General features: G+C 47.8%; 1 protein-coding gene across 1 annotated transcript in view; it reads right to left on the bottom strand.

The window, feature by feature from the left end:
• PNPLA7 (patatin like phospholipase domain containing 7) overlaps positions 1–11,935 on the bottom strand; it is a 74,646-nt gene that overhangs the window by 47,350 nt on the left and 15,361 nt on the right. The window contains 5 exon segments of the mRNA XM_063082551.1: positions 2,684–2,744; positions 3,989–4,172; positions 4,487–4,556; positions 4,599–4,703; positions 5,313–5,453. Coding sequence (XP_062938621.1) covers positions 2,684–2,744; positions 3,989–4,172; positions 4,487–4,556; positions 4,599–4,703; positions 5,313–5,453 — 561 coding nt within the window.

The raw sequence follows: 11,935 nt of genomic DNA, 5'->3' as shown, positions 1-11,935 counted from the left end.
GAGTGCGTCAAGGTGCAATAGCCACAACCTGTCTTTCGGTAAAGCACGTAGCTAAAAAGTAAAGTTTAAGAACCTACAACTGTTGATTTAAAGCAGCTCAGGCAGTCACAGAAAGCTGGCATCAGAACTTTACAGAAATTTACATGATGGGAATGGCCAGTTTTAGAACGAAAGCCACTGGAGTGTGCCCAGGGCAGCTGACCCGAGGTCAGGTGTTCCCACAGCTGCACGGGGAGAGGGCACTTCCCACGAGGGCCTGGCCCTTCAAAGGGGCCTGAACCAGGTGGCTTCCAGAAGGTGCTCGTTTGAGAACCAGCAGGTGAAGAGAAGAGTGAGGGGAGGCAGTGGGGACGCGGCGGGTGCGCAAGCCCTGGTCGGTGTGTGGTTTGATAACGTTACTGAGGAGCGGCTGTGCCAGAAGGTGACGAGCAATGGGGTTTATTGCCAGGAACCACGGAGACCAATCACCACCAACTTTTTAAAGGTTATAACTAACAGGAAAATACTTAAATCTGGGTCGCTATTTTCTTATCATCTTAATAAGATTTTGAAATGTGTAAAATATGGGACCGGCCTGCGGCTCACTCGGGAGAGTGTGGTGCTGATGACACCAAGGCCAAGGGTTTGGATCCCTATATAGGGATGGCCGGTTCGCTCACTGGTTGAGTGTGGTGCTGACAACACCAAGTAAAGGGTTAAGATCCCCTTACCGGTCATCTTTAAAAAAAAAAAATGTGTAAAATAATGTACCAATTAATAAATATTTTTGTCCATGCTGACATACTGGGTATTCACAGAATTAATTTATTTTACTATTGTTACATTATACGACATATAATAGTATGTGCTACATTTTATATTATTATTTTTATTATTAAAATTTATCAATTATAATTAATAAGCCAAGGTCTTATAATACCAATATCTATTTTAAAAAGAAAATCTAACCATACTCCCAGTGATAAAATACATGTAAATTAGAGATTTAAAATTTCTATAGAATGCTGTTATTATGATCACATGGTTTATAAAACTTAAAATATTGAGAATCTATGATTTTTGCCAGAAACATGTCCTTTAAAAGTGCATTATCTGGGCCAGCCCGTGGCTCACTCGGTAGAGTGCGGTGCTGATAACACCAAGGCCCCGGGTTCGGATCCCATATACGGATGGCCGGTTCGCTCACTGGCTGAGTGTGGTGCTGACAACACCAAGTAAAGGGTTAAGATCCCCTTACCGGTCATCTTTAAAAAAAAAAAATGTGTAAAATAATGTACCAATTAATAAATATTTTTGTCCATGCTGACATACTGGGTATTCACAGAATTAATTTATTTTACTATTGTTACATTATACGACATATAATAGTATGTGCTACATTTTATATTATTATTTTTATTATTAAAATTTATCAATTATAATTAATAAGCCAAGGTCTTATAATACCAATATCTATTTTAAAAAGAAAATCTAACCATACTCCCAGTGATAAAATACATGTAAATTAGAGATTTAAAATTTCTATAGAATGCTGTTATTATGATCGCATGGTTTATAAAACTTAAAATATTGAGAATCTATGATTTTTGCCAGAAACATGTCCTTTAAAAGTGCATTATCTGGGCCAGCCCGTGGCTCACTCGGTAGAGTGCGGTGCTGATAACACCAAGGCCCCGGGTTCGGATCCTATATAGGGATGGCCGGTTTGCTCACTGGCTGAGCGTGGTGCTGACAACACCAAGCCAAGGGTTGAGATCCCCTTACTGGTCATCTTTTAAAAAAAAAAAAAAAAAAGTGCATTATCTGGGCTGGCCCCGTGGCTCACTTGGGAGAGTGCGGCGCTGGTTGCGCTGAGGCTGCGGGTTCCGATCCTATATAGGGATGGCCGGTGCGCTCAGTGGCTGAGCGTGGTGCTGACAACACCAGGCTGAGGGTTGTGATCCCCTTACAGGTCAAAAAAAAAAAAGGAGCATTATCTAAGTGGACAAGAGGAAAAGTAACTATGTGCTTGTATGAATGTTTACTGTATAAATTCATGGAATTGGATAATTTTTGTTAAAATTTTATTATATGTAGATTGCTAACATTTTCTGTTGTTGTTTAAGCTTCTTTCAGTTGAGAAAACTTGCTCAATCTACTTTTAAATACAGTGGATCAACTGGACAGCCACACAGAAAACGATGTATCTCCTCTGCAAAAGAATAAGCTCTGGGTGGGCAATATGCAGGGTAGAGCGTGAACTCTCACAGACAGATCCCTCAGCAGAACACAGGGTATAGTGACCGCAGAAGAAAAAATCCAATAAAATGGGCCCTACAGAATTTTAAAACTTCTGTTCATCAAAAGACACCATTAAGAGTGAAAAGTGAGTAGAAAGTGGTTTTAATACACACATCAAACAAAGAACTTCTACTACTAATGAGAAAACAAAAGATAACCTCAGAGAAAACTGGGCAAAAGACAAAAAATGCTGTCCCCGTGGAAACGAGAGTGCTCGGCCTCGCTGGTCAGAGACAGAATTAAAGCCGCCGCACGGTTCCGGGGCACAGCCACCAGAAGGGCCGACACGAGGAAGACGGAGGAAGCACGCACACTCTCACGTGCCTGCGAGTGTGCAGACAGCCGCGCGGGGCTAGTGGCTGCGTGTGGAGAGCACAGGTTTGGAGCAGGCAGATGGTCTTACCAGGCCGGTGGAGCATAACTGGTACCAGTGCACGGAAAACCACGACGCAGTGTCTCCCAGGCTAAACGGGTGACACATGTGTGTCATACACGTAAGTTCAATGGATGCAGAGGTGCAGTGTGGTCACACAATAAAGTAGGACCCTGCAATGAGAAGGAGAGAATATGCTACACACGATGTTCACGTGGATTTCACAAACATGATGCTGAGCAAGAGCTCCCGCCACGCGCGCCACTTCTGCACAGGGACAGGCAAGTCCAGTCCGCACTGCCGGAGGTCAGGACACTGGGTAAGCACTGGCGGGTGGTGAGTTTTACAACCAAAATATTGCGCCTCCTGTTATGGCAGGAGCATGAACGGGTGTTCAGAGTGGCCGATTTCCTTATGCTTCTTTACCTGGCTTCACAGGGAGTTCAGTTTATGAAAATTCATGAAACTGTCCACTTACGATAGGCATACTCGATGCTCATATTACACAACCATAAAAAGTCAATGAAAATAAAAAGCAACTTGGTATTAGAGAAAAAACAGGCAAATGTACCAAAAGAACACGAAAGATACCTTAAAAATAGATCCAAGTAATGAAATGTCCAGAACAGGCAAATCCGTCGGGACAGAAAGTAAAATCGCTTCTTTCCAGGGGCTGGGAGGGGCTGAGGCAAAGGAGAGTGACTGCTAATGGGAAGGGGTTTCTTTATTGGGTGATGAAAATGTTCTCGAATTAGTGATTGATGCACAATTTTGCGAATACAGTAGCCCCCTTATCCACGGGGGACATGTTCCGAGACCCCCAGTGGGTGCTTGAAACACCCACCAAAACCCTACGCACACTATTTTTCCTACTCATACATACCTATGATGAAGTTTAATTTATCAATTAGGCACAGTAAGAGATCAGCAACAATAACCAATAATGAAATAAAACAATTATAACAACACACTGCAGCAAAAGTTAGGCGGATGCTCGCTCTCTCTCTCTCTCTCTCTCTCTCTCTCTCTCTCTCTCAAAACGCCTTACTGTGCCGTAGGACTGGTAACGGAGACAGCTACTAAGTGACTAAGGGGTAGGTAGTAGTTACAATTTAAAAGTTACGAACTGCTTATTTCTGGAACTTTCCATGTAGTATTTTCAGGCCATGGCTGACTTTGGGTAACTGGAACACTGGAAAGTGAAACTGGGGATGAGGGGTCTGCTGCTGAAAATCATTCTCAAAGGGTGAACGAACTTCACGGTGTGTGAATTATAGCTCAGAAAAGCTGTTACTTAAAAAAAAAACAAACCGCACAGATTCAGTAACTTCATACCGAAAGAAGACGGTGCCAAAAAAGCAAGAGAAATAAAGACTGCTCCCTGGTGGCGCTGGGCCCGTTCTCACTGCACAGAGTGAGCAGAGGTGAGTCCCCTCCGCACACATGCCGCCCACGCTGCAGCAGGGACTGCAGGCGAGCAGCCTCCGTGTGGAAGAGTGCAGCGGGTGCACCCAGGACCCTGGAGCGAGGAAAAAGTCCCGAACACAAGCCACCAGGGGCCAAGTGGCTGCTTTTCAACAGGCATCCAGGATCCGTGTTCAATGAAGGTCCCACCGCAGTTTTTTCTGACAGATGAACAAGGGAGAAGATATTTGCAACGATTAAAACTGATGAGGGATTTCTCTCTAGAGCATATAAAGAATTAATGCAAATCAACAAAACAAACTCCAGGAACCCTGCAGAAAATGGGCTAAGAATATGATCAGACAATTCTGAGAGGGAAGCCCGGACAGCCATCGAACGCACCAGGAGGTGATGAAGCTTGTCACTCACCCGCCAATGACGAACAGCAAGATTAGGAGTGACGCCCAGCAAGCAAGTTTGCGGTGGGGTCGTGGCTGCACTGCCAGGTGTGGGCGTCATGGACTTTGGGCATTGCCCACACCACCGCCTCGGGCCCAGGGGCCCAGCAGCCCAGCTGCGGCTGCACACGCAGGTGCTAGGTGTCTGCCCGAAGCACCCAGAGGGGTCGGCAGAGGCCCCTGCATGTCTGCAGGGCGAGGAAGGAAGGGGAAAGGAAGAGAGCATCATATGATGACTGGTGACAAGAGGGCACGGTGACAACTGCACCTGAGACTCAACGAGTAAAGCAAAGCAGAGACTGAGGCAGGGGAACAAGGAAGCAGCAGCAGCTGGCACCTCTGAGCAGTGTTAGGCTGGAAACCGCATGATGGCCGAGGGGACAGACCAAGCTTGTCATATGTGCTGGGGTTGGCCCAGCAAAGGAGAAGGGGGTGCTGGGGAGGGGGCTGGCTGTGGTGGCAGGAGGGGGAGGAGGGCGGATGCAGGACCCCAGCAGGCGAAGCATTGCGGACATGGGTGCAGGCTGCTTGGCCAGCCTGGTGGTGTCAGTGACGTGCAGCACCGTGGAGGAATGCACTGGAACCTTCAGGGCAGCAAGACACCCACCAACGCCCAACCGTCCAGCACAACTGCAGGTGCAGGCTCTCCTCTGTTTACAAATCGCACCAAGCTCAGAGCGCCCACCTCCTTGGGATGCACAGGAAGACAACAGTGGGTGCCGGGGCGGCTCGGCCCACCCCTCAGACACAGAGAGTCCGTCAGCCATGCCGGCTGAGCAGGGGCGGTGGTTCTTTACCTTGTGGGGCCGAAGAGTCAGGGTCAACTGCCTGGGACTTCCCAAGCTTGTCCGAGGCCTCTCTGTGCATGGAAGGCGGAGGGAAGGAGTGGCTCCTCTTCAGCAGGGGCCCAGAGGCTGCTGAGCAGCTGCCTCCATGTGCTGCGGGGGGGGAAACAGGCATGAGCCAACCTCAGTCTCCACACACTCCCACGTCTGGCTCCAGCTCTCTCGGGCATCTCAGGGAGCAGGCTCCCCACAGAAGCGCACAATCCATACCTCTCAAGGACAGGGACAGCCCTCTACAGTACCCTGTGCACCTGCAAACACCCCCTGACATGGCCCCTCAGGCCACCTCCTCCTCTGCACCTGCCTGGCCCCTCACACTCCACCTGCCCATGTGAACGACGAGCAAACGTGGCCTCAGTCTTGTTCTGCTCTGCTCCCCTCTGCACCCCACATCCCTTCTCAACACCCCACTCCAAGGTCTTCCTGAATTAACCACTCCCTGAGTGCCTTGAAGGGAAACTCCTGCTCCAGGTAGAAGCTGCCACTTTTCCCATTCTCAGTGGCGTTCCTTTAGTCGAGGTGGCATCGAGGTGGCATTTGACACACCTGGTTTGAACCATGACAAGGCTTCAGTATTCCACCTGTCCCTCAGGTAAAACGAACCCAAACAACCTTCTGGGAAGGACCCTGGCTTTGCCACCACACAGGATGGAGGAAGGTGCCCACTATGCAGACGCTGCCCTCACCAGGCTGTTCTGCTTCTGCAAAGGTCTATTAACCCTCTCCAGCCGTGGTCTCTGCCAAGACCCAGCCCGGGATGGCTACCCTGCTCCATTTAACACTGACCAAAAGTTCAAGTGAGAAAAACATGATTCAGGCAGGTATACTTAAATGACACGTGGTGAAATACACTTCTGGGAGAAACCAGAGCAGCCAGAGCTGGGTTCCAGGGTCACAGCAGTCCAAAGCCAGGATGGGCCAGCTGCGCCGTGGGCCAGGCGTGTGACCTCCCGGGATCTCCGAGCACAAAAGCGGGCATTCTGGTTTGTGTTTCGTCCACTCTCACCCCAATCTAGCAAACACCGCTTTACTTAATTTCCCCATCCTTTTCTCAAACACCCGAAACCCTTTTGGGAACACAATAGGCTATTGAAAAAACAAAGGGCACATCCCCCGGCTGTCATGGGGCTGTCAACTTTGTAACACACCTCACCCTGGAGGTGACTCACGCAGCACGGGCCTCGGTGACAGTGTTCCCACAAACCCAAACTCTTCTGGAGCACACGGCTCTGAGCACAACGCTGGGGACTTGCTCCTGCATATGGACATCTCACCCAGGCCGAGCCTCACAGAGGAGCCTGGAGAGAACAACTCAAGAATGGAGGGCAAGGTGACGTGGGGCACACGTGAGGTGACCTTGGGGTGCACGTGAGTTGACCTGGGCACATGTGAGGCGACCGTGGGGTGCATATGAAGTGACCGCGAGGCACATGTGAGGTAACCTGGGGCAGTGGAAGGGAGGAGACCCCTTGAAGTTATGTCTCAGGTGTTAACAGGCCAGTAATCAACTAGGAAATCCAGTTACGTAGAAAGAACTGGTTTGTTTAAGGCAACAAAGATTCGGTCTACTTTTATCTTAGGCACTACCTAAAACACTTTATCAAGTCAAAATAATATCCAAAATAGTCAGAAACCAGATCATTAAGATGAAAAAATAATGTAGAAAACAAAACGATATTCCCTAAAATACCAGCATCTGAAGATGGCAGAGCCTAAATTATCATCAAAACTAAGGACGAGACTGGCCGACTGGCTCAGCTGGTTAGAGCGTAGCGTTGTGCCACCAAAGTCCAGGGTTTGGATCCCTCTACTGGCCAGCCTCCAGAAAGAAAAAGAAAAAAAAAGACACCTAGAGAGAAAACCCAAACAAAACGAGAAGGTTAATAACTGACACATGGCAAACATTTACCAACCACCAGGAACTCTTTCCGAGGCTTTCCTTGCACATCCCACAATAACACACCGAGTGCCGTCCACATGCCAGGCACTGTGGGGCCACAGGGAGAAAGCAGGGATGTAACCAGGCCTCATTCAGTCCTCACAAGAACTCGTCCCGTTTCACAGGTTGAGTGTCTGCCCAGGGTCACGCTGCTAGGTCAGAGAGCCAGGCTTCAAGGGCCTCACGCCTTTGATGACACTTCGCTCCCCCTAAACAGGTCACACCTCAGTACTGGCTCAACCCCACCAGCTTCTGAGCAATAGAAGGGGTCAAAGGCAGACCACAGAGCCAACTGCTGGCAAGAGGGAGCCCCAGGGAGAGGCACAGAAAGGAGGTGGTGGCCTCTGCTGGACGCGGCGACCTGCTCAGCACGCGGCTTGGCGTGCTGCTGGTAAAGGAAGGTGTGTGCGTGTTCGGGCAGTCAGTGTTTCATGAAACGGGGGTGATTAAAGGCGGTCTTGTCACCGGCTCAAACACCAGACTCTCCTGGAACGTGAACCATAGGCGCACAATAAGGCCACTTAATCCATCGGGCAGGTCTCCAGGAAAGATGAGCTCTAACATCTGAGAAGGAATGCCACCTTCCCCAAATCTTAACTGAGCAGAGACTTTTGCAACACAAGGCTCCAGGAGAGCAGAATCAGCCCCCGACTCATCAACTGGCATTTCCTTTAAGGTAGAAAAGTAAACACGGCTTCATCGTCACCTCCCAAAGTCCAAAGTCCTGATGACCAGCACCAAGGAAAGCCACAGCTACAGTTGGTTCTGTCCCCGACCAGGCACCGGGTGCCCTGAAGTCACAGCTAACAGTCTGTTCTGATGCCACATGGAGCAGACACAGAGCTTTGTGATGTGGTGTTTCCACTTACGGAGTTGAAGAGCTCTGTGGTCAGACTCAGGTAGTTGTGCAGAGCCAGGAAGGTCACTCTGCAGCCGCACCATGATGATCTGCAACAGAGATGACCTGTGGGCCCAGCCACAGGCCTGGGGTGCGGGGCTGGGCCCCCCAGCAGCATCGCACAGAGCCCTCGAAACTAAGCCCCTACATTCAGCAGGTACAGGCCAAACCAAACATTCCTCGAGGACTCTCTCAGGATGTGACCTCCCTTCGGTCTTGACAACTCGCCAGGGTAACATACGATATTAACATCAGGGGACAGGTGACGGGCACGTGGGAACTCTCTGTATTATTTTTGCAAGTTTTCTGTAAATCTAAAATTACTCTAAAATAAGAAGTTTAATAAAATTTTTTAAAAATCTCTGTGGGGGAGTAGACGATCTGGAGACTTCTTTGAGGTTATGAGTATTAATTTTTATTGTAAAATATATTTTATAAAATTTTAAGAAACAGTATCAGTTCTTCCCACGCCCGCCCAGAATCCCACATCGCCAGCAGTGAGTCCTGTCAACGCGGTCACCTCCACCACTGTTCTGGGTTCTTTTTCATGGCTATAAAACTCAGAACTGACATAACAGACTGATAATAAACCTAATCAAATCTCAGTTCCTAAGTCCTGAACCTAAGAAGCCCTACGACAGCTGGAAAAGGGGACTAAAGACGGGACCCACCTGGACCACCCTCACAGGGTTTCAGGATATTTCTCAAAAACTCCTTGAAAAGCTGCAGCTGGGAGCCAGAGGACGGTGCATGGGCCGGCCGCACGGGCAGAGACTGTTTCGTACAGTGCAGTGTGACCCTGTAGTAACAGCCCCGTCACTCTCTGTCCTGCGGACCCAGTAAAGTTCCTCAGGAATCGCTAGGTGTCCTCGAAGCCCCTGGGGAAGCCCGACCTCGGCTTGTCGCCCACACGGCTCCTCTCCCTTTCCCAGGCTGTGCTGTGCAACAGGGCTGCTGTCGCACAAACTGCAAACGTGTCTTGATTGTTCAGGGGACCCACAGCAGCTCATCAGGGGATGCTTTTACCTGCTCCCCCATCCCTGAGAATGATGGACCCGGCCTTCCAATGTCCACCCCCCAGCCCCGGTCTCAATGGTCACGGCTGCCAGTACCCCCTTGCCAAAAAGGCATGTAAGACACCAACCCGTGCAGGTTTCCTCAAAAGGCCACTGACAGAGTCAGGAATCAGCACTGTCAAATGACTGCACCACGGTCCAGTCACAGCACGTGATAGTGACCGAGCACGAAAAAGAGCCCCCTGCCAAGAACTCACACAGGACCCCAGGGGAGGGACCGGCGCTGGTCATCAAGCGGACTTGCCAACAGGGCTCCACCCGGCTAAGGACTTTAGGTCTAACAAAAGTCCCTAATGAATATCTTTTGGTTTCTATCTTCTGGAAATTGGCTGACGCTAGAGAGAAAAGACTGTTTTTTAATCAAGATGTTCACATGCAGTCAGATTTCTGATGGACAGCGCACAGAGTTCCAACCAGCACAGAGACAGAACAGCCTCTGATGTGCCCTCACAGCCCCTCCTCGTCCCCTCCCTCCCGCTGCTGGTTCCAGGCTGACCCTGATCTTTACCCTTTAGAGTAAAACTAAGTATAGTGCTTTCCTGAGTTCTGAGTTCTTCTAGAAAATTACTGAACCTGAGGCGGTCATGGGAATCCCAGAGCTTGTAGCCAGGTGGTCAGAAGTGTGGGCGGCTTGGGAACCCCAAGCTCACGCTAAGGTGAGGGACTGTGCCCTTAACCTGTGAAGTCTGACCTAAGTCCAAAAAGTGTCAGAATTACACTGCAGACAGAATCTTTTATTTCACCATTTCAGTAGCCGTGGGGTATCTCACTGTGGTTTAATTTTCGTTTCCCAAAAGATCACTGATGTGGAGCTTATCCACCCCCCATATGTACTTATACTGAGGTACGTATTAAAACCTTAATTTTTTTACTGAGGTGTTTGTTTTCTTATTAAGTTTTGAGAGTTTTTCAATGTTGAACCCCAAAAGCATGTAAATCAATTTTGATTCAATAAAAAATAAATAAATAAAAATAAAGATTGATACTGTTAAAAAAAGTTCTGAGAGTTCTTTGTGCGCTTTGGGTGTAAGTCCTCTATCATATATGTGTTTGGAAATATTTTCTCCCAGTCTGTGGTTTGACTTCTCACCCTCTTCACTGTGTCTTGCACAGAGCAGATATTTTAATTTTGGTGAAGTCCAATTTATCAATTTTTTCTTCATGGATCATGCTTTTTTGTGCCATATATAAGAAATCTTTGCATAGCACAAGGTAACGGATTATCTTCAATATTTTCTTTTAAAAGTTTTATACTTATAGGTTTTTAGTTTTCTTTTTTTATTGAAACATAGTTGGTTGTACATATCTGTGGGGTACAGAGATGGCTATCAACACCTGTGTGCAGTATGTGATGTTCCAATCAGGATAATTAGTATATTCGACATCACACAATGTAATCGATTTCTGTGGTGCTCTACCAGCCCCTCCCCTCCCCACCACCCCCTCCCCCACCTCTGGTAACCTCTAACCTCAGTCCTGTTCTCTCCTTCTGAAAGTTCAATGTATTATTGTGATTGTTGTATCTTTTAGGTTTTTACATTTAGGTCTACGACCCACTTTGAGTTAAAGTGAGATGGATTAGGGTGCACTCTGCACATGGACATCCAGCTGTTGCAGCACCGTCTGTCGAGGACACTGCCCTTTCCCCAGTGGACTGCCTCTACACCGTGGCCAAAGACCAGCTCACCATGTGTGACTGCTCCTATTTCTGGGCTGTCTATCCTGTTCTACTGATCTACGTGTTGACCGTTACACCAAGACTATGCTGTCTTGGTTAGTGTGGCTTTACAGGAAGTCTTCAAATAAGGTAGTGTGAATACTTCAACTTTTTTTCAAATTCTTTTAGTTACCAGTTTCTTTGCCTTTCCATTTAATGTAACAACCAGTTTGTCTTTTTCTATGAAAAAGCCTGCTGGAATTTTAGCTTGAATTATGCTGAATCATTTGGGGAGATATACTGTCTTAATATTGAGTCTTCCAAACCATGAAAAGAGAATATCCCCCATTTATTTATTTACTTATTTATTTAATTTATTTTTTAAAAGATGACTGGTAAGGGGATCTTAACTCTTGACTTGGTGTTGTCATCACCACACTCAACCAGTGAGCGAACCGGCCATCCCTACATGGGATCCAAACCTGGGGCCTTGGTGTTGTCAGCACCACACTCTTCCAAGGGAGCCACGGGCCAGCCCTGTCCCCCATTTAACTTAGGCCGTCTTTGGCTTCTCTCACAAGTTAACGTGAGTTTTCAGCATACAGTCCTGCATATATTTTGTCAAATTAACACTTAAGTATTTCATGGTTTTTGGTGCTATTACAAATGCTACTATTTTTTAAACTTCAATTTCCAATTGTTCATTGATAATATATAGAAATACAATTGGTTTTTGAAGTTTGAGTAGCTTTCTTGTACAGTCCACAGAATTTTTTTCCCTAGATAATCGCGTTGTCTGTGAATAGGCTTATTTTTTCCTTTGCGGTCCCTAGGCTTTTCGTTTTTCTCTCCCTTGCTGCTCTGGAGAGGCCTCGGCACGGTGCTGAAGAGGGGCAACAAGGACGGACATTCTGGATTATTCCCCATCTTCAAAGGAGAACACCTGGTGTTTCACCACTGAGTATGACGTCAGCTGTAGAGGTTTTTTATAGATATCCTTCTTGG

This window comes from Cynocephalus volans, chromosome 17 (assembly GCF_027409185.1).
Source record: "Cynocephalus volans isolate mCynVol1 chromosome 17, mCynVol1.pri, whole genome shotgun sequence".
Classification (NCBI taxonomy): Eukaryota; Metazoa; Chordata; class Mammalia; order Dermoptera; family Cynocephalidae; genus Cynocephalus; species Cynocephalus volans.
Note: the sequence above shows the minus strand (reverse complement) of the source record. Positions and strands in the feature narration are given on the sequence as shown.